General features: G+C 30.3%; 1 protein-coding gene across 13 annotated transcripts in view; it reads left to right on the top strand.

Annotated features, from left to right (window-relative positions):
* Positions 1 to 24,081, top strand: part of LOC127064537 (cyclic nucleotide-gated cation channel beta-1-like) — an 87,085-nt gene that overhangs the window by 52,923 nt on the left and 10,081 nt on the right. For 10 of the 13 annotated variants that reach the window (XM_050995719.1, XM_050995713.1, XM_050995714.1 and 7 more), the window contains 4 exons: positions 4,775 to 4,995; positions 10,479 to 10,709; positions 15,210 to 16,103; positions 18,814 to 18,894. In XM_050995719.1, coding sequence (XP_050851676.1) covers positions 4,775 to 4,995; positions 10,479 to 10,709; positions 15,210 to 16,103; positions 18,814 to 18,894 — 1,427 coding nt within the window. Of the gene's footprint in view, positions 1 to 4,774; positions 4,996 to 10,478; positions 10,710 to 11,168; positions 16,104 to 18,813; positions 18,895 to 24,081 lie in introns of those variants that run through there. The other 3 variants (XM_050995720.1, XM_050995725.1, XM_050995726.1) reach the window with 3 other exon arrangements.

Here is a 24,081-nt window from a genome sequence, read left to right as displayed (position 1 = left end):
TTTATATCTTATTAAAAAAAAAAATTCTCTCAAATTTCTTGACGATCGATAAAATTTAATTTTAACTTTCCATATTTTGAACTTTTCTAGAAAATAATTTATATAAATGTTATACTATATTTTATATTTATATTTTAATTGAAAAAAAAACAAAAACTTTTTTCTAAAATTTCTTGATAATCAATGGAATCTAATTTCTTAGAACATACTTTTTAGAACTTTTCTAGAAAATAATTTACATAAATATTATGATATATTTCATATTTATATTTTAGTCGAAAAAAAAATTCTTCTCTCAAATTTCTTAATACTCGATGAAATTTTTTTCCGAACTAATTTACATAAATATTATAACATTCCTAAAAACTAGCTTATTATTTCTATTGTAATATTCTTAATACTACAGTATTTCTAAAAACTAATTTATAGATATTACGTTATTCATGCAGGATCAACTTTATTCACCCAAAAAAAAAGAAAAAAAAAAGAAAGGAAAGCCAATCCTCAAAATTAGATGAACGTTTTAATAAATAAATAAATAAATAAAAAACCTTTTCGACTCAAAATATAAATATTAAAAAAGACCTATGTATTTATAACGTGGAGAATATAGAAGGAACATTGGTTATTAATGTACAATCAAATAACACAGTATCTGCGTCTAATTCGAGACGAAATCGCGAGCTACTTGAATGCGAATGACGTCGTTATTATCAGAGAACTATCAAGTCCCCGTTCTACTGCCTTGAAACGAGAACCAAGAACAATAGGAGCAGGACTAAGGGCTTTAACGTCTTTATTGTCCAACTAAGCACTTTTAGTATATAACTCCTCTGGGTTCTGGAGCTGTGAGCTATTAGCTGAATGAATGAATGGGTGACACAATGTTTCTCGAATTTCAGGATTCGCTATATACTTACCATTTTTGGAAAAGAGAGTTTAGTCTTGTTTCGAAATTCGCAATACGTGTGATGAGAAGATATACCAACGCGTCCTCTTTTTACCGAGTCTACCGAGTTTTATCGAGAATCGATAAAGATATATATATATATATATATATATATATATATATATATATATATGTATGTATGTATGTATGTGTGTGTGTGTATATATCTATATATGTAGGGAATATATGTATGTATGTATGTATGTATGTATGTATGTATAAAAGAGACATTGCGTATAAAAGTTGCGTAGTTTCACCTATTTCATGCGGATACTATGATCTTCTTATCTTTCTTTTTTCTTTTTTATAGTCATCTCTACTCTACAAATAACTACGCTATATTTATGAATAAAAATTTATCGATAGAGTATTGAATCGATTTTTGATCAAAACACACCTTCATTTGGAGTTTCAATTATCTCTCTCTCTCTCTCTCTCTCTCTCTCTTTCTCTCTCTCTCTCTCTCTCTCTCTCTCTCTCTCTCTCTCTCTCTCTCTCTCTCTCTCTCTCTCTCTCTCTCTCTCTCTCTAACTATCTATCTCTCTTATGATCTGGTTTGCGTCTAGGAACTCACACAGCTCGGATATATCCCTCTTCGTCTATCGAGTTCGAGTTGAGTGGCAAAGTTCCAGCTCGTAATTTAATAGTTTAATTATAACTCGGCTCCGACAGACCGTAAAATTTTAACGCAAACGGTCTGAACCCCACGCTAAACGATTTTCTGGAAAACGGATTTTAGAAATTTATACTAACGATATTCCTTTTGTGGTTTGTATATCTCCTTTCCTTCTCTCCCTTCTCTCTCTCTCTCTCTCTCTCTCTCTTTCTCTCTTTCAGATATACATTCTCTCAGATATATATATATTCTCTCTCTCTCTCTCTCTCTCTCTCTCTCTCTTTCTCTCTCTCAGATTTACACATTCTCTCTCACCCTTCCTCTCTTTCTCAGCATACACATTTTCTCTCTCTCTCTCTCTCTCTTAGACATACACACATTCTCTCTCTCTCTCTCTCTCTCTCTCTCTCTCTCTCTTTCTCTCCTTTATTTCTATCTCTATCTTCCTATCTGTTAGTTTCTATAGATATTTTAAAAGATTCTATCAAGAAATTATCGAATAAATCGTCGGACGAGTCGTTCTCAAGTCGTCGAATTTCAAGTCACGTACATCTTCGCTGAAGCGAAAAATGGAGAAAAGTAAATAGAAATTGTATATATGTATTTAAGATCTAGAAGCAAACTTTTTGAATTGCTTTAAAAATAAGTGTTAAAATAACTAGGAAATTGATTTTATAACGAAATAAGTATTTATTTATACGAATCTCAAGCCGATAAGTATAATATTTTACAATCACTATTCTACATTTATAGTTAAGCCTTTTAACGTAGACTTTTCAAATATAATATTTATTGTAATTAAATAGAAAATATTTACGAGTTCAACCGATAAATTTAATATCTAATTTATATAATAATCCTAACGTTTAACTTATTCATTTTCTGTAGCTATTTTATAATTTTTTAATACAAAGTTTATTATAATAAAATAGACGTTAATTATTTGTAAATCAACGCAATAATGTGAAAGGTGCATTTACACGAAGATTTTTTTTAATGGTCAACGTTGATACACGTCAAAACAATTCATCCGAATCATACGCCTTTTTTCTCATTGCATTAAGCATCTCTCTCTCTCTCTCTCTCTCTCTCTCTCACTCACTCTCTCTTTCTGACTGTCTCTTTCACTCGACATTCGTTTGAATAAAATATGAATTAACGTACACGTCGCGTTACCTTTTTAAAATTCTCTCGTCCGTTTCCGCCTTTTCGAGAACGAACGTTCTGTAACCGGTGTAATTTTTTTTTTGTATTTTTTTCCTTTTTTTTTATCATTCTTTGTGTTTGTAGATATTTTTCTTTTTTTTTTCTCTATAAAATTAATGCCTCAACGATAATGGGCAAAAACTATGAGAGACGCAATCGAGATAAGCATCGATTTGTTTTTATTTATCTACCTTACTCGATATCATTCGAACGAATTCCGTTTTATTCTATCGATTGCAACGAATTTCTGCATTCTCATTTACGTTTCGACGTACCGAAGCATTAGCATTAACACGATGCAGATAATGTACTTCTCTTTTTTTTTCAAGTGAATGCGTAAAAGCGTAATACGAAATAAAACGAACAATTTCGATCATATTTGAAATCAATTGAAATAACATTGAGTTGATTATTTTATCATGTTGTTAATGTTATTACAGCTTCATTCTGGCTCATAAACTCACACTTGAGTAGAACAAGAATTAATACACAAGAAAATAAGAGAGAGAGAGAGAGAGACAGAGAGAGAAATATATTATAGATAGAGAAAAAAGAAATATACAGCTATGTGTATGTAGGCGTTTGAAAAAAAGATTACCTCAAATTTATAGACAAAAATTATTCACTATCGTCCTTTCATTCTTAATTGTAAATTCAATTAATACATCTAACGAGAAAAAGAAAGAGAGAGAAAGAGAAAATTTTATTAGAACAATATTAAAAAAAAATATGTGTAGACGTGAGAAAAGAATTGACCTAAATTTACAGTCATAAAAATTATGAAAAAATTGAAAGAAGGAAGAAGAAGAAAAAAACCAATGAGAATAATTTCCTTTGAAAATATTCAAATGAAAAAAAGAAAGGAAAAAAATAAAAGAAAAAACGAAATTGAACAGAATCGATCGAGATACAGAAAATCGGATTAGAATTTCATGACCGGAAGTTATCGAATGTCGTTCGAATAGTGGAATTCATTCGATAATATTCGTCACAGGGGATAAAACCTAGGCATCATTGTAATAAAAAGCGTAGTACGACGATGTTTTTCATCGATTCTTCTCTAGAAACTCAACGACAACGATCAGTTCGTGCTCTCTTTCAACCGTCTCCCTTATGGTTTGCGATTCATTTTTCAGCTAGTTTTTTATATCATTTTTGTTTTTCCTTCCTCTTTTTCTTATTTCTTATTCCTTCGATGTTTGATATACCGCGATAAAATTCTGGAGACCCGAACAAACCATAGTACCATTCGATAATAATTTGTATCCATTTCGTATTTTATATAGCCATGTTTGGACGTCTATCAATATTGACCATTTGTAAAGATTTTTTTTTTCTTTGTATGTAAATTTTGTTTTAAAATAATTTGCCTGTTTTCTTTGAATTTGAAATATTTGATAGAAAAGAAGCATGATAATTTTGTGTATGATATGAACACATTGATTCTATAATTCGTCAAGTATATCTAATAGTCTTTTCAAGATTGACAATAAATGTTTCAACGAAATATTTGAAATTTATTACCATAGTATTATTTGAAATTATGAAAATTATGAAAATTATGAAAATTATATTTAGTATACTATGGTTATATTTAATATATTTTGCTTATCACCAATTATTTAATCAATATAATTCATAAAAATTATATAACACACTTATATAATATAGCTTAGAAACGATTTATATATACTTTCTAAATAATTCTTTTTTAAATATAAAAAAAAAGAAACAAAAAAGAAGAAGAAATTAAGTTACACACGAAGGATTATTAATCCGATATCATAACAAAAAAATTTCGCTCGCAATTTGACAGATACATCGGAACATATTTTTCAACATCAACAAAAAAGAGATTGCAAAAACTTGTACTTTCGAATCCATATTTAAACGAATTTCGAAACAATTTGAAGATTTAAAGGACGAACAATTTTTAATTGCTTACGAATAGATAATTATCAATGGATAAATCGTTAAAGAGAATCGATACGTATTGTCATTAGGTGGATCGTGCGGAGAAGAAGGAGGGCCAGGGAGTGGGAGATCCGACAGCATCTTTGGCTGGTTGCAGCGGTGCTTCCGGTTCGAGGATGGGCCCAGGGCCCGATTCCGGTAGCAGCGCTCCTTCTTCGGTTCCCCAATCTCTGGCTACGTCACGTGATGAAGAAGACGATGAAGATAAGGAGAGTAATGGTAGCCGAACAAATAGTCACGTTGGACCGCGGTGAGTACATTGTTTTTCTTTTCATTGCAACTCGCCATTTTATATATATATATATATATATATATATATATATATATGTATATATATATATGTATGTATGTATAGTAATTTGCACGAATCCGCAGGCGTATCATAATTTGTCTTCTTCTCTTTTTTTGATTTTTTTTTCTTGGTCGATATAATTACCATCAACCATTCATGACTCTCATCTAGAGATAGTTATCAATCATGAAATGTCATCTACATCTTTTTTTCTTGGTAATGGCAGAAAAAATAAAAATTTTTTTATCCTCCGTCCCATTAATCTTCAGAAAAAGAAAAACTCTTCATTAATCTTTCGTAAGAGACAAGTACCGAACTGTAGTTAATCTTCCATCATTGTTTTTGTGGAAAAGTATCACAGAGAGTGACGCGATCTTCTCAAGATTCTATCTATATCAATGATCAAACTTACGATCGATATTTCAATTGATCATTCGATATTTTCGAATCTTTTATAAACAAAAATGTTTGATAAGCTTGTCATGAAAGAAAAAAAAAATAGTATCGAATGACAAAGTTATTATTATATTTTCAAAATTATGTATCTGATCAAAGAGGATTGATATTTAAATGAACTTTCGATTGGAATTTTTGATTGATAATAATCTAATTACGATTCGATTAAATATTGACGATAATTCGCACGATGTTTGAAAGAATGTTAGAAAATGTTCGATCATCGTTCGAACGATGAATGACGTTGTTGATCTTGACATCAAAGTATTTCCTTTATCGAAGTTACGTTTTACGATACCTTTTCTCGAGGGTAATAACGAGTTTCAACGAGATACACGTTTTACCCTTAGGTTTGTGGCCGCTTGTAACTCTTCGGAATCGAAAGTAACCCGAGTATAGCGAATAAACTTTATTCTCGACCTTTAACGATCTCTTTCAGCAGAAAAAGAAAGAGAAAGACAGAGAGAGAAAGAGAGAAAGAGAGAGAAAGAGAAAAAGAGAAAAAAGAGAAAGAGAAAGAAAGGGAGAAAGACCCTTTGTACATCGCGTGGAAGATCTTCGCTTGGTTGAACCAAATGCTCTTTTAAGCTTTTGCATGATACGATTTACGAATTCGTTACACAGCTGACTATAGTTAAAATTCGCACGACTGCACGGTCAATTATCCGTCTAAATCGTTCTATTCAAATTTAATCGAGTGAGGAAAATTCCAATGAATATTTTTTCGATTTAGTTGTATAATATCTAATATATTAAAAATGACGGATCTAAGAAAAACATTCGTTTTTATTATGAATTAATCATCTCCGTCGTGTAAGTTAAAACGATTAAACACGTTTGTTTAGTTGAATACTGAAATACCACGGAGTATTTTTCAAACCATTCATTTTCCATGAGGTAGTATAGTATTACTCGAAGTTGAATCTTCGTTATGATTACACCAGCTAGAACGTAGGAACCTGCGATATATCCTGAGTAATTTATTTCGTCTTAGCACGATTTTGTATTTTGGATTAAATAAGGTGTGAGAGTATAAAAAAAAGAAAGGGAGAGAAAGAGAGTACTTATTGCTGCAACGTTATTTCTTAGTACATGCAACGAAGATACTCGTTAAGATAGTTGTTTAAGGTGTCTCTTAATGGAACCGTTCTCTCATGTAATCCTAAACATTTACCTTTTGTAGTAGTCTATATATTATGTAGTATATAACCAAGATTTAGTTATACATAGACCGACTAAATCAGAAGAAAAACAAAGTGGAAAGTCTAGTGTTTCAAAGGCTTAAGACTCTTTACAAACGAAAGCCAGAAAGCCATTTGTACTTTACCATTCTTGTAAATTGTTTAAGCTCTTGATTGATTTTTAAGAACGAAAGATAAAACGAATATCACGATTGATTCGTTATATAAAAAAAGAGAGAGAGAGAGAGAGAAGATAAATAAATCGTTCAACTAAACGTCCCTCTGTTTCGTCATAATATTGATAAATTAATAATAAAAGCGTATACATGCACAAACACACAGACACACACAGGAGAGAGACACAATTAGAGAGCTTCTTTTTGTTAAACAACCGTGGTCTTATCGATTTGAAGCGTAAAACAAGATTAGATACACGACCTTCCCTTTGAGCGTAATAATTTCTATTATAACGATCTTGAACTTTCTCTCTACAGGATATATTAATTATCGATAAATTTTATTGAATAATCGTACGTGAAGTCGCATCGAATCGATTGAAACGTGCGTTTTAAATTTGTATTGTATACAGTATCATACGCGTTTATATATATATATATATATATATATATATATATATATATATATATATTTTATTAGATATGAAAGCATTGAGTCGTAATAATGAAACAATTTGAAAATGATTAAATTGTTTCATTTCATTGTGTCGTGCAGACAAAGACGAATATTTTTGCAAGCATGCCAACTTTCTATAAAAATACGAAATTTTATGTGAGGTAAGTTACAGGTGCATCTATTTAAATCACAAAGCTTAACGACACCCACGCTTAGCCTTTTCAATTGTATCTTAGCACTCTAATATTTCCATGTATCGATCGAACGCCTACCGCTTTGGTCATTATCTTCGAAATATAGTGAAACCTTTTCCCTTTTATCCAATCTCTTGATACGTTGATATAAAATATCTCTTTTAAAGATATAATCTCCGTGTTATTTCTCTTTGATATTTATTTTAGTTTTTTCTCTTTCTCTTTTTCTTTTTTCTTTTTTTCTGTTTAGAAAGTCATATTTTTTTAATTTAGATATTTAGATAGATCCGACTTAATGAAAAACTATAGATTTTGACAAAATGAATTTGCAATTAATTCTAATCGATGAATTTTTTAATTCGCCCGAATACATTTAAATTCCAAGTTTCGTAACTTCGATTTTATTGGAATAACGAAAAGTTGCGAGTTGTTGCAAAAAATTGGAAAATAGTTATTTATTCAGTATTCCTTTTGACTTTTTTTTCTATGTAATATCAACCTTTAATTTCTTTAATTCTTTAATTTATCTTCTTGATATTTGATGAAAAAAAAGAATATTGTAATATGTATTATAATATACATAATATTGTATTTTCGATACATCGATAACTTCGTGCGAAATATCGTAATATATTCTTACATACAGATTATACATCTATCTATGTATGTATGTATGTATATGTATATTCAAAGAAATAAATACATATATTTGATCTCTTTGATCTTAACATAAATATATTCGGATTTCATTAAAAAGAAAATGACACGGGCTATCGTTTGCAACGATGCATTCAACATAACGTCCTTTTGTAGAGTATATACATAGTAATTAACATTTTATCAAGCTTTCCACGCCCTTTGAACGAAATGCACATTTTCGTCTATTCAACAAAACGCCTTCCTATATGAAAAATGAATTTATTCTTGCATCAGTCTCCAACATTTAATAAATGAATAAAAAGAAAGAGATATCTCAGTGGTTCTCTTCTTCTTTATCTTATAATGCAATATTTAAACAAAGAAATATAAGAAAAAAAAATAAAAGAAAATGTGATGGAATTGAACTAACAGAAACAGAAAGAAATAGTTGATCCTGAATGATATAATGAAAGAAAGAAAGAAAGAGAAAAAGAGAGAGAAAAAAGACAGAGTGAAAGAGAGAGAGAGGAAAAGAGATTGATAAAAATTTTAGAACAAAACAGAAAAGAAGAAAGAAAGATAACATATGTTACATTTTCATTACATAACGATTTAATCTCATTTACATTTATAATCTGATATCATAAGCACAAATAAACATTTTTCTCTTGTTAAAATGTTAAAGTGATATCTATCCTTAACAAGAGGAATTTATTATCTTTAAAATGTATAAAAAAAGTACGCCTGAATATATGCAACCAAGCAGACTTAATCGATAACGGTCCTTGCGACTGTTATTCGTCGATAAAGGAACTTTTTTGACCCCGTTTAAACGTCTGCAACAAAGAATTTTCTTTAAGATCCTTAAAAGTTTGTTCTGTTTTTTCACTATGATGTATGGAGCGTTGCCTATCTTCAGGCGTCACGTTAAATATTCATATAAAAAAAAAAAGAAAAAGTAGCAAAGAAATCAATGAATAAAAGATGAAACAATGATTGATAATTAATAATAAATAATTCATAGTCGTTTATAAAATTAATTAAAAATGTTAAATCGTTTCAACATACTTCTTTCATAAATGGCTTATAAAATGATACAGATGTATCAAAGTGGCCCTCTAAAGCAAGAGCCATATACGGCAAAATGATTTTTGTCGTCCCTAAACAAAGGTATGATGCTTTTTAGCTGAGAGGATTCCTTTACAAAGTTAAATACGTCCTAACAAAAAGGAAATCTTTCGTTCGAAGATAGAATGCTAGAGAACGACGTTCTCGCGTGTTTCTACGAAAGGAGGATAAGAAACGTAAAAGCAATTGGACCGATTAAGAGGCAATAACACAAAAAGTACATGGTTGAAGTTGGTCAAGGACGAGAGGTTAAGAGTCAAAGAGTTTAAATAAACGAAATATCATAAATTTCTCCCCACCAAGCCGACTTCAAAGTAATCTTAAATATAATCTCAGATTTAACGTTGTCGTGATATCTCATTGTCAGATCTGATTATTTCGTCGTTAGAATATTTCGATAGAATTTCGATAGAAAAAAAAAAGAGAAAGAAAAAGAAATTGGAAGAGATAGTCGTTTCTTTGATCGATTATGGTAGCTTCTACGAACGATACTCTTGAAAGACCATTGAAAGATCAAACGAAATTCCTTCGGTGTATCTTTATCGAAAGACGCAAAGCTTTTCGATGCTTTTAGCAGGTTGATGCTCAATTGTTTTACCGGATTATAGGGGCTTCTCACGAACTTACCCTCTATTATTGGATATACAGGACATCGAGCGACTTTCTTCAACTAATACTTCTTTTTCTTCTCTTTTAACAAAATAAAGAATAGATATATATCTATATATATATAGATTATATATATGTGTGTCACATATAATATGCCATAAGTAAATCAACAAAGAAACGTTACATGGCGACGTTGGATGCTCGGAGAGCCATAGAAAATGGAGATGAATATATATATATATATATGTATGTATGTATGTATATATATATATATATATATATATATATATATATATATATATATATCTGAGGTTAGAAATAGAAGGGAGTGAGAGCGAGCGAGTTAGCTAGATAAAAAGAAGCAGGGATCGATCTGTTAGAAACGTTTAAACAATTTACGTTTCTTTCTCAGCACCCAATTGAAGGCATACATACGGACAACATCGACGTTCTGTGTGTCCCATAATGAGAGAAAGAGAGAGGGAGAATGTATGAATTCTGTGTGCATTTATATGTATGTGCGTATGTATGTACGTGCGTGAATGAGTGCGAGAGAGAGAGAGAGAGGGGCAACCGGTCCGGGTTTTGTCTTCTTTCGCAGATCATTGGGCTTCTACGATCAAGATGCGTCGATCAGCGAACATGGATCCTTCGAGAAGGAGATAACGAGTCTTCGTGGTACCTCGACGACCTCGGAATCTTTGGACAGCACTGGCCTCGATACGGAAATACCAGCTGCTGCAAGAAGGTCTCGTAGTACGAGGGGTTCGCAAAAGTGGAGTAACGTACGCGCCGTCATGGCGCTATATTCTTCCCTTCGCAAAATAAAGAGGTATTCCCGCCATTGCTCGATATGGACGGTAACCTCTACTATCGGCACTCTATCGTCTTCTTATATATTGACTATTCATTGACGACACATTATTCACTATTTAAATTCTCTTTTACTAGAATTGATAACAACTGATTTATGTTTCCTTTTATCTTTCTTTCTTTCTTTCTTTCTTTCTTTCTTTCTTTCTTTCTTTGCTTTTTTCATTCTCTTCGCGAAATTAAATCAAATGAATTTGTTAATTAAACGAATGTCAGGATAAAATAAAAGAGTATGATGAACGTCAAAATGAAAGTTTTTAATTTCGCGTTTGTATAGTGAGATTTTTTTTTTTTAGTTTTTAATATTTTTTTTTTTTATTTAAAATTCTATCAAATTTCATTTGAAAGAAATAATGAAAATCGAGATGAAAGTTTTACTTAACATTATCTATATATATATATATAAGTATTTTCTTTTATGCAAGAAATATAAAGCTATTGCTTCATTGATTTTATTAATTTCTGATGTTTTCTTTGATATCTCGAAGAGACAACATAAAATATCGAATTAAACAGTTGTATTCAATTTCTATTCTCTAAATTGAAACTCGAACCGTACATCGAAATTCGTATTGGCAGAGTAGTATATATCTTGTAACTATGCTTAATTGTGACGTAGACTCATTATTCTCGGGAAAGCACTCGCGGCAAATAGACAAGCGTGTAATCTATTATTTGATATCTAGAGAATAGAGATAGGTATCGTGTATCCAACGTAGTGGTCCGATTCGTGAGAATCAATCACTTTCTCTCGCAGGATTAAAGAGCTTTCTCTGCTTTTATCTTTTATTCTATGGGAAGTAGTTAAAGGTAATATAGAGGAAGAATAATAATGTTTTTAAATGGAAATGGTCATTCTACGTTTCTTTTTCTTTTTCTTTTTCTTTCTCTTTCGAGATTTACGAGATCAAATTGATCAACTGATGCATAAAATAAAAGGAAAAAATACAGTTTATCAACTTTATGTTATCGGAAAGTCAGTTTTTCATATAACCATAAATTCGATAACGAAAGAAAATGAAAAAGAATAAAAAAGAAAAAAAAGGAAAAAGAAAAAACAATAGAGGATACTTTTTGTTAGAAGACTTATATAAACACATTGATCCCCATAAACATAGGAAATAAAGCAATATCCATAAATTCGAAACTCACTCTTTAATATTTACATTAATAAAAGAAAGAATGCAATAAATAGTGTAATAAACAAGAACAAAAATAATTTTTAAAAAATAATAATAGAAAAAAAAAGGAAAGAAAAAATAAATTATTCTCGTTTAATATACACCGTTATTAGATACTACTCTTTCATTCGCGAGTGATTCTCTCGAACGATGCTTCTCTATGATACGAAATGCACAGGGAATATCTCTATTATATACTTGTACGGTCCGAGTATAGTATATTTACACATTGAGTTCATGAAATAATCTCCTATATATACACCTTTCATCATACAGGGTCGTAGTTTTCTCGCACGCTTCTCTCATAGTGAGTAGATCAAAAATGAAGGACTTGTCTGAAAAGAGAGAATAAATAGGAAGCCATATAATACATGGAGAAGAGTTGAATAGAATTGATAGTCTGCTGTCATTCTGCATCCGTTTGTTAACTCCGTTAGAATAATTCGCATAGCAATTCCATTTCTACAAGGAGAGAGCATGATATCCCTTTTTTCGTAATGTTCATCAACTCTTTTGTCATGAAAGTGCATCGTGAGTTATTCATTCTTTCAAATTTATTTTTCTTTTTTTCTTTCTCTCTCTCTCTCTCTCTCTCTCTCTCTCTCTCTCTCTCTCTCTCTCTCTCTCTCTCTCTCTTTCTCTCTCTCTCGTACTGTTTTAATCTACTTTATACGTAACGAAAGAGCTTTTCTTCTCTTTCTCGATATTAATCAATCAGTTGTGATATTTATAAAAAGAAAATAATATTATTATATTACAAACGAAAAACTCACGAGAACGTTGCTAGTTTGCATTAAAAACGCTTACCTACGTTGTGTTTTATGCATCCGAATTATTAGACTTGCACACATACATTGATCGTCGTGAAAAAAATTTTTTTTACAACGTCTGCATAATTTTGTTCTTTTATAATTGATTTTGATTAAATAACAATTATTTATGATCGTTGATCGATAGATTTTTTTCTCGACGATCGATCTGTCAAAAAGCATAGCTATATCTATTAATTGTAAGAATTTTCAATGAATTACTCAATCAAAGTAAGTATTGAAATAAAAATCTAAGCTACGACCCTGTACTCACACATGTGTACACTCGAAACATGATTACTCCTTCATTAACGATATCAAACTCGAGCTAAAATATTGCAATTTGTAAATGTATCCCATAATGTGCTTTCTATTTGGAGAATGAAGCATAAAATATCCAATTACTATCTCGTTATTACAGTTTTATTTTTTTATTTTATCTTTTATATTATACTTTTATCTACATATCTGATCGATAAGGAATCGATTTTGTTTACTTTTTATAGTATAAAATTACTATATAATATATAAAAAGATTTCTCATTACAAAATTTCATTACTTAATTTCAAAGGAGCAATTTCTTTTTTCTTTAATACAAAGGAAAAATCTAATTATGAAAAGTATATAAAACCGCAATTTTTTTATTTCCTCTGGAAAATCCGTCACGGAAAATTTTCTCTTATAAAAATTTCATTCTAACAACAACAATAACAACAACAACAACAACAACAACAACACCATCAACAACAAGAACAAGAACAACAACAACAGCATCGACAACACGCACAAGAATAAACACTTTACATGGGTGTGTTAAAATTGAAGAATGCAAAAGTAGTAGCATCTTCGATAAAGATCTTTAGTTACGTTCTATCTCTGTCTAACGTACTTGGATTCTCAATGTTTCCATCTTTGTCTGTTTGCCTATCTATCTGTCTGTCCGTCTGTCTGTCTGTCTGTCTGTCTGTCTGTCTGTCTGTCTCTCTGTCCGCTCTCTGCCAGTCTGTCGTCTGTCTGTCTGTCTGTCTGTCTGTCTGTCTGTCTGTCTGTCTGTCTGTTTGCCTCTTATCCATCTGATGCTCTGGCTAAACTATCTACTTACTTGATTCTCGCTCACTCTCTTCTTCTTACTTTATATCTATCAAAAAAAAAAAAAAATACTGACTTGACTCTGCATCAATTTTAGAATTAGAATTAATCGCCGATTTGTCTCGATTTTGTCTCGAAAAAGCAAACGCTGTTTGTTTCTTTCCATGAACGTATCTCTTAGGTATTGATATTAACAGTGATAGACCGTAGGAACCTTGTCTTTTGTTGTATGCAACAATATTTACTGATATCACATCGTTTGTTAGGTTGTATGTGACGACGTGTGTTCTTGTCTTGTTCTTTAAAAAAAAAAAAAATGATATACATAAGTTAATAATAACAAAAAAAAATAGGCACAAGGATTGCGATTATGCATTTTGAAGATCACGTTCGATCGCATCTTATTAAACTAATGCATGCGTTCTTACGTTGAACAAACTCTCACAAGCTTTTCTTTTTATAAAATAGTATGGGCCCGAGAACATGCTTGAAAATTTATTAAAACCCGTTTGCGCCGTTTTTAATTTAATTATCAATAATATCAAATTAACGACGCGTAAATAATGTTTCTTATTTGTTCTAATATAATAAGATGGATCATCTTTCGAAATCATGTTTTCGAAAAATTTAAGCCTAGACAATTTATCGTTTAAAGAAAAAAATTAAAGTTACGATAAAGATTACCGTTTACATGGGCAACTCTAACAGAACAGATTTACGATATGATCCGACGTGTTCTCGAGTATTTTATTACAGGTATCAACGATATATCTTCGTTTGTTGTAAGTTTTACGACTTTTCAAGACAATAGAACGTGAGATTGCTTCGTCTCAAAACACTCGTGATTTAGCTTTCGTTTTTATGATATATGTGTGTATCCTTTACGATCCATCAAATTTCTTTTTTTGTTTCTTTGGCGGTCAAATTTAAAAACGTTAAATCACTTTTATAGTATCATATAAAGTTTAAATAGATGGTTAATAAATTTCGTATAAGAAAGTGAAAAGAAGACGCAACATTTACGTTTCTTCCTCAGATAGAAATTTCGTTGCTTTTTTTTTTAGCACTACTGGCCCGATCTCTTAGATCAGTGTCTTTCAGATTATTGAAGGAATATATTTCATGTGTCATAAGATTGAATAAATTAACGAATGTTGGATATGCAATTTGAAAAACACTGTCATAGATAGAGATTGTTCTCTGTAGTTCACTTCATATAGAAAAAGAAAGAGATAAATAAAAAAAAAACAGCAGAAATCTTTGACATAAAATAGCTTGGACAAGAGTTTTAGTCAATCCATTAGTCCGAGTTAGATCGATCGTCGTACGTTTAAAAGTTCTTGATCGGCGATCCGTCGTTATTTGTTTTCTGTTCGCAGAACAAAGAGCAATCAACGTTGGATGAAATTACGAACAACGGTACAGCTATCATCCGCAATATCAACGATCCAAAAGAAGCCGCCATTAAAACGAGAAGATTCCTTCTTGAAGAGATTTTCAACGCGTCAAATACCAGAAAGTCAAGAGACGGTAGATACCGGCGAAGGTGAAGGTGACGCGACTGACGAAAAAGATTCGAGTGGACGACGAAGAAGACGACCTAGAAGGACACAGAAAGCACCAAAAACGGTGGTCAATCCTGACGAAAATTTTTATTACTATTGGCTGATGTTACTCTCATCTTGTGTCCTTTATAATCTTTGGACACTTATCGTCAGACAAAGTTTACCAGAATTACAAGCATTGGCACCGGTTGCTTGGCTTGCCTGCGACGGCTTTACGGATCTAGTATTTTTCTTAGACGTTGCTGTACAATTTCGTACAGGTTATCTCGAACAAGGACTGATGGTCTACAACAGCAAAAAATTAGCTGGACATTATCTCAAATCTAAATGCTTTGTACTCGACCTGTTAGCACTATTACCACTTGATCTATTACAGGTCAATCTCGGTAGCAATCCAATGTTAAGGTTTCCAAGGTTCCTCAAGATCTATCGCGTGTATAATTATTATTACATGGTCGAGTCACGTACAGTTTATCCAAATTTATGGCGTGTACTCAATCTCATTCATATATTATTAATACTCGCACATTGGTTCGGCTGTTTCTACTATCTCCTAAGCGAAGCCGAAGGATTCCAAGGTGACTGGGTCTACCCATACAGACCGGGTGAATATGCGACCTTGACCAGGAAATACCTAGGATCTCTCTATTGGTCTACTCTAACTCTGACGACGATCGGCGATCTACCCACACCGGAAACCAACGCCGAGTGAGTGACATATCATCTACTTCGACGATACGTTTTTCTTCTCTCCATTCCACTTCCTGACTCTCGTGTCTTCTTTCCTTGTTGAAAGAGATGAAGTGAGAAAGAGAAAGAGAGAGAGAGAGAGAGAGAGAGAGAGAGAGAGAGAGAGAGAGAGCGAAAGAGAGAGAGAGAGAGAGAGAGAGAGAGAGCGAGAAAGAGAGAGAGAGAAAGAGAGTGAGGGCTTCTTTTCTTTAAAGTACCTTTTTATAGGGTCAACCCTTAATCTCTTGCAAACGCAGTATCTATCCTCTTTTTTATATTTCTTTTATTTTATTTTAATCCACCTCGTTGGATTACGATTGGGTACGATTTACGATCTAGGTAAATTACTTAATATTCGTTTTCTTTTTTCTCCTATGGAAAGCAGAATGTTTTCTTTTTCTTTTCTTTGTTTTTTTCTTTTTCCTTTTTTAATGAATTATTAAAATTTGTAATTAGAAAATAAAACGATGCTTTTGATGATTTATTTTGAAAAGTATTCGTTCTACTTTCGAGTAATTTAAAAAAATACGTCATTTATAAATCCTATTCTTCAAAGTACGCTTTTATAGGGCTATCCTTTGATCTCTTGCAACAAATGTAATACTCTTTTTTCTCTTTTTTATTTCTTTTTCTTTTATTTTTAATCCACCTTGTCGAATCCTGATTTAAGTAAATTTAAAATCTAGATCTAAAATTATTTAATATTATATTTTCTTTTCCCACAGAATTCAATGAATTTTTACAAAAAGTTGTGAAGTATTTGTTCTACTTTCGAACAATTTGAAAAAATTCGTCGTTTTTAAATTTTAATCTTAAAAAAACAAATATAATTATCAATATATATCATCTTTTATTCGATCGCATACATTACAGTATTACGAATCAAGCTGCGTGGTATAATTAAAAATTTTCATAACGAACATGATTTCAAAGCTTTAGCAACGAGAAAGTTGTTTTTATTCTGAAACGAAAAGCATTTTTCTAAATGTACATCATGTTGACACGACACAATTTATCATAACACGTAGAATCATATTTTACTTTTCTTCACGAATCTATTGTATGTTCTCGTTACGTTCGTTTGATATTTCACGATTATCTAGAAAGTAACTCAAATATGAAGGAAAACGAATAGAAAAAGTAAAATAAAGTAAATGATCGTAATGAAAAATACTAAAAAACTAAACTGGCTCGATTTACAAGCATAATATGAAGATAATGTTTATATACAGGGTGGATCAAAAATTACAACTAGAAATTCTAATTTTATATAGTATTATGCTTATAGTTTTACAATCCGAAAAAAGAAATTAGCCTGAAAAGTTTTGCAAAAAATTAAATATTTTTTAATATCACTTAATAACTTTTAGGCTCAGCCTGTATTATACATATGTATATATATATATTGTATATATATACATATATGAGCTGTTTATTTGTTAAATTCAATTAACTCCATAAAACAAAAAATACAGAAAATTAATAAAATTATTGATTATTCAACGGTTATTAGAATTTTTATCAGTCGGTAGTATTAAAGCTCTAATTATTAAGGTAATTTATTTGAAATATAAAAAGTCAAGGTCTATCAAATGTTTTGGCTTGGAAAATTTAAAAAAGATTCTTAAAATCAAGTTAATCAGTTTGGCCTACGAACGATTCATGTATAAAATGTTTAAATCGATCAAAGGTAAGAAGAGTTTGAATTGTTGCAAAGTTTATTGAGAAACCCTCCTCGCTCCTCTCTCGTAATAAAAGATTTGAGCGTTGTCAAAGTTATTTCTGCAAAATATTCTATGCTTCATAGTGATAAGAAGTGGTAGGTGATAATATTTCACGACGGACGGAAGGACATCGTAGTGACATGTGAAAAATGTTACACGCAGAGAATATATTTGCTTTTTACGGGATAACATTCAACGAGTTCCTTTTTGCGAAAGCTCGATTTTACGAAGAACGTGACGAATAAGATGTATGTCATACAAGTACCTGCATTTTGCAAAGAAACGGAATCTAAATATTTCCTTCGATATATTATATTTTTACAATATCGAAGAATGGAAATAAATATATTTCTAATTTAATTTATTAGGATGATAAAGAGAGTGTCTTGAAAACCAAAAAAAAAAGAAGAAAAAGAAATAGAATTTAGAGGATAAGTATTCATTGGCAAAGGTGAGTAAAAAATGTTTAGTTAAAGTGAATCGAAAAATGAATTATTTGATAAAATTCTTTTTTTTCATAGAACATAAACAATGAATTTGTAAGTAATATATATATGTGTGTGTGTGTGTGTGCGTGGGTGTATGTATATATATATATATAATATACACATATATTATATATATATAAAATATACATATATATATGTGTGTGTGTGTAATTAGATAAAAATTATTCAAATCATTAAAGTTATATAACATTTTTCGACGCATGTTGACTACCACAATAATTTGTAGAATGAATTTATTATTATAGATCGTGAATGAATCCATAATGTATAAATCAACAGATCCCTGTATAAAGGAGACACGAGGCTCGCGTTTATGGCAATGCCATAATTTTAACGTTCCCATATATAAAGGGACAAAAACCTCGAGGTTCCATTGTCTCTTAAGTTAGTTTCTAGCGAATTAGTTGCTTAGGAATTAGACTCGTGAAAGCGGCTTTGTTGTTGTTGTGTTGGCAGAGTCCTAGCGGGCGGCAATCCCCGGAGCCTCGCTCGTCGCGGCCGACTGTCCCGACTTCTGCAGTTCAAGCATAACGGAGGGTATTTGTATCGTTCCTTGAACAAAAATGATTGAAAGAATGAAAGAAAGAAAGAAAGAAAGAGAAAAAGAACGAAGAATGTGAAAGTATGAGCGAGAGAAAATATACGAATTCGTTCACGATTAATACGAAAGATATTCAAACTATCATCTGATAAAATTATTAACAATTATTATAAAATAATACAATATGAAGATCACTATGTACTTTTATATGTATGTATATTAATGTATATATACGTACATAAAAATGTAGACATATATATATATATATATATATATATATATGTATATGTATGTATGTATACTGAAATTTACTAAATAGTTAATTTATAATATCTTCATAACTAATTGCTATTAATTTATACGTATATCTTATTATACATATATCTAATTATACATATATTTAATTTATATGTATAATTTAATTAAAAAAACAATATTATAATAATTCATTAATATTTCTAAATTTCTTTCGTATTTATACGTACGATAAGTATCAGAATGAATCAATGAAGTTGCGATAGTAAGAATGATACTCGAATGATAAAGAGAATGTTGAATGAAATTTAGTTGAGAATTTGTTGAAGGCAAAAGACAGGTAAGAATTGATAACAATTGTATACAAGTTGAAGTTCGACTGAAATTTATACATAAATGGTAAAAGAGAAAGAAAAAAAGGAAAAAGAATAAAACGATTATAGAAAAAAATCTTACAAAATCGCAATAAATAATTGCAACGAGAAGTTGTTCGTGTATTTAACAAGATGAACGTAAAAAATCAAACGATATAGTCGGACAATGTTCGTGGTATTTGTGGTAGGAGAAGACAAGGGTCGAGTTAATTAATCTTTGTTTGGCTATTACCACTAAACACGCGATTAGACAATTCTATTTCGATGTTCCACTTAATTACCCACGAGGAAATACGTGCGGTATTAATCGATTGTTCCAAGTATTTCCATTATTCCTCAAATTTAGGAGAACAAGATATAATTCAATCATCTTTCCTTAATAAAAGAAACAACAAAAAATAAATCTTTATCGAGTCTGCATTGTTCTTATTTTTGTTTTGTTTTTTTCTTTCCGTTCTTTTTTTTTTCCTCTATTTTAACTTCATACAAACGGGTTTCTAATGGAAAACAGACATAAAACAGATTTAAAAACTTTGTGAAACTAATTTGAATAATGTCCAAGCAAAATATTCCACTTACTAACCTAGGACTACATAATTAAAACTGAATTTTAATGATTTCTTCACTAATACAATGATATAATTCGTGTTATATCTACTGGTAATGCGGATTGTGTTAATGCAATACAAATTAATTTTTTAATAATTCGACTTTCGTAAGTCCAATTTTATATTAAACAAAGCTAGAATTTCGGATCAGTAAATCCCCAATGGCGATTCGTCATTTAGTCGATGTACTCTATGGAAGCCTATATAACTACTCTAAGCCATGGGCTTTTTCTCGAATCCCGCATTCCCACAACCCTTCTAACCCTCGTTCGATTAATCGGAAGGATAAAGTGCTCACGAATCAGACTTCATTTTGTAACATCCAATCGATAAGCTCGCTGATAGATAAACATTTTATCGCAAAAGCGAACGATGAACCGAATCAAAATATATAATATCAACGATAAAACATTGTAATATTGTTTTCTTCCGATTCGATAACATAAAACAAAAATATTACGATTAAACGTCAAAATTGACGTTATCAATCCCAATCGTTTATTCATTCGTTTACACTAACACATCCTTGCATTCAATATCATCATCCGATACGATAGTGATTATTATTATTCCACTTATGGGCGAATTGCCCTGTTCGACGTCGAATCGGACAAACGTGCTTCAATCGTGTGCACTATCCCGTGCGAATTATCCAAGTGATATTCACGCTGTCCAAGTAATTAGTCGTCGATGTCATGTTCAACAGGACGAACGCTCGTTTGCTAATATTAAATGCAGATTCGGTAGCACATTGCTAGTGATAAACTAATTCAAGTATGAAAAGTTAGTTGACTGTTGAATAATTCAATCTTATATTTAAGAGAATGTATATCAATCGATTTCAATTATGACTATAATGATTTAAATATTTTTCATGTTGCAATTCGATTTATTGGAATATTTCTTTTTTAAAAGGGAACATAAATTTATTATTCGCTTTTATATCGATATCAATCGACTTCAATTATGAGTACAGTGATTCGAACATTTGTCACGTTTAAATTCGATTTATTGAAATATTTCTTTTTCAAACATAAATTTATCATTTATTTTTTTTTCCAATAGGAAAAATTAGATTAAGTGTTGAATAATTCGCTTCTATAGCTAAAAGAGTATGTATCAATCGATTTCAATTATGAGTACAGTGATTCGAACATTTGTCACGTTTAAATTCGATTTATTGAAATATTTCTTTTTCAAACATAAATTTATCATTTATTTTTTTTTCCAATAGGAAAAATTAGATTAAGTGTTGAATAATTCGCTTCTATAGTTAAAAGAGTATGTATCAATCGATTTCAATTATGATTACACTGATTCGAACATTTTTCACATTTAGATTCGATTTATTGAAATATTTTTTTCTCAAACATAAATTTATCATTTATTTTCTTCCAATAGGAAAAATTAGATTAAGTGCTGACTAATTCGCTTCTGTAGGTAAATGAGTATATATCAATCGATTTCAATTACTAGAAAAGTTAGCAAAGTATTGAATAATTCAATCTTAGGTATAAGAGAATGTATATCAATCGATTTCAATTATGATTGTAACGATTTGAACATTTTTTGATTTATATGTAATTTGATTTATTGAAATATTTCTTGTTTAAAAGGAAATATAAATTTATTATTTGCTCTTATATCAATATCGATCGATTTCAATTACGATTACAGTGATTCGAATATTTTCTGAATTTTAACTTGACTTATTCAAATATTTCTTTTTTAAACATAAATTTATCACTTATTTTTTTTCAATATAAAAAATTAGATATTTATAATTATATAATAATTAATATAATTATTATATAAGCTATATAATAATATAAAGTTATATAATAATTTATTTATAGCTGAAAGAGTATATATCAATCGGCTTCAATTATAATTATAATTATAATGATTAAAATATTTTTCACTTTTTGATTCGATTAATTGAAATATTTCTTTTTTAAAGCAGAACATAAATTTGTATTTTTCATTTATATTTATTTTTATTACCTCATTTTATTACATTTCTATTCGTTTGTATTTGTATCTATCATTGATATTTTTATATTTTTTATTTTTGTCGTATAAATTAATTTTTTAATATTAAACAGAAAATGTGTAAAGAACTCGTTTTAAGGATCTCGTAAAGGATTTATGCAATTTCGGAAAAGGAGTTTCGGTAAAAACTGTGACAAGTCGATTTCGTCGGAAGTAGAGAGGACGCTAATCCCCTTGGAATTAAAATCCTGATTCCTTCGGGCAGAGACTAGGATATCGAAAGATGTAATGACCAGCTCGATGAATTTCTTACTTAACAGAGAAAGAGAGATAGAAGGGAAAAGAGAGAGAGAGAGAGAGAGAGAGAGAGAGAGAGAGAGAGAGAGAGAGAGAGAAACGAGAGATAGATTACACTAAAGTAAATGATTTCCGTCGTAAGAGAGGAAATTACTTCGATTAAACTATTTGTGTTCGTTCTTTCGTGAAATGAAAGAAAATTTCTTCGAGACATTTTCTATTCACGTTAAACAAGAATTTCCATTCTCTGGCAAAAATTAAAGATCCACATAGCCAATAATAGACATATAATCTGATTTTCTGATACATCTCTTTTCTGAAATTATTTATTTAACTAAGAGAAAAAGAATTTTTTAAAAAGATTTACTTATTCGATTATTGTCATCATTTCTTGATAGATTTGAAAGTAATGTTTCAAAGATTCTTATCGATATCGTATAAGCATATATACGATCGAACGATTTCCTAAGATCACCGAGATAACAGCGATATTCGTAATACGAATATCAGATACATATATATATGTATATATATATATATATATATATATATATATATATATATATATATATATATATATATATATATACATACATGTTCGACGATGATCATCTCATACTAGTCTCCCTCCCCTTCCTTCTCTCCCTCCCTCTCTTTCTCTCTCTCTCTCTCTTTCTCTTCCTCGCATACGAAGATAACGATTTATTTCTCCTATGGATTTTCAGGCATAAGATAAAATGAATTCTAAATCGTCCAGTAAATTTTAGTGTACCGATCGATCGATCGATCGAAATTAATTTAATGTATTGCATCAAGTAAACGAAATTGACGGGAAATAACAGTATATCTTAGCAGAAGCCCGATTCCATCTAGAAATTTAAATTTGCTATTCGACTAACTTGTTGAAATTTCGTTAATATTGATAGCCAAGCAATAAATCTTACAAGACAGATTTGTAAATAATTAGCCTGATTGATAGATCTAGTGAGAACGGTCTTTTCCGTTCGTAAATTAATGTAAACTTACGTAATTGATGATTTTTCTTGGAGTAAAGCTGATATTAAAATAAAATAAAATTAATGTAACATAGAAAGAAACGAACGAACAAGATTAGCTATTACATTGTTACATTCGAAACTCGTTCACGTTCGTACAAATCCTCGCGAGATCACACTCGCATAACTTCACCGCAGGTCAAGCCGTAAACCTAATTTCTCCGTTCCATGGACTTAGCCTCGGGCTTCTGATTCCTTCTCGATTTCTCCGATAAACTCGATACACATACGATCGACAGCAATAGCCATCTCGATTCGAAATAGAGTATCGATAATAAATTGATCTTATATTTTGATTGTCTTAAAAGGCGTAGAAAATACAATTGTAGAAAGAATTTTATATCGTTCAATTTTTTATGATATCTGAAATCTATGTTCTTGTCCTGTTAATTAGAAAAGAAAAATTAACTTTTCAAAAGAAATTGCAATTTTTCGATAATAAGATCAAATAATTTCAGTAGTATGAAATAATAAATCAAAATGTAATATACCTTATAATTCAGTAATGTATTCAAATTTTCCCACGTCCATCCATATATCATTTTGATTTTTATTTCGAATAAATTTTAAACGTGCAAGATAAAAAATTTACCCGATTAACA

The sequence above is a fragment of the Vespula vulgaris genome, chromosome 6 (genome assembly GCF_905475345.1).
Source record: "Vespula vulgaris chromosome 6, iyVesVulg1.1, whole genome shotgun sequence".
Classification (NCBI taxonomy): Eukaryota; Metazoa; Arthropoda; class Insecta; order Hymenoptera; family Vespidae; genus Vespula; species Vespula vulgaris.
This window is presented reverse-complemented; position numbering and strand designations above follow the sequence as displayed.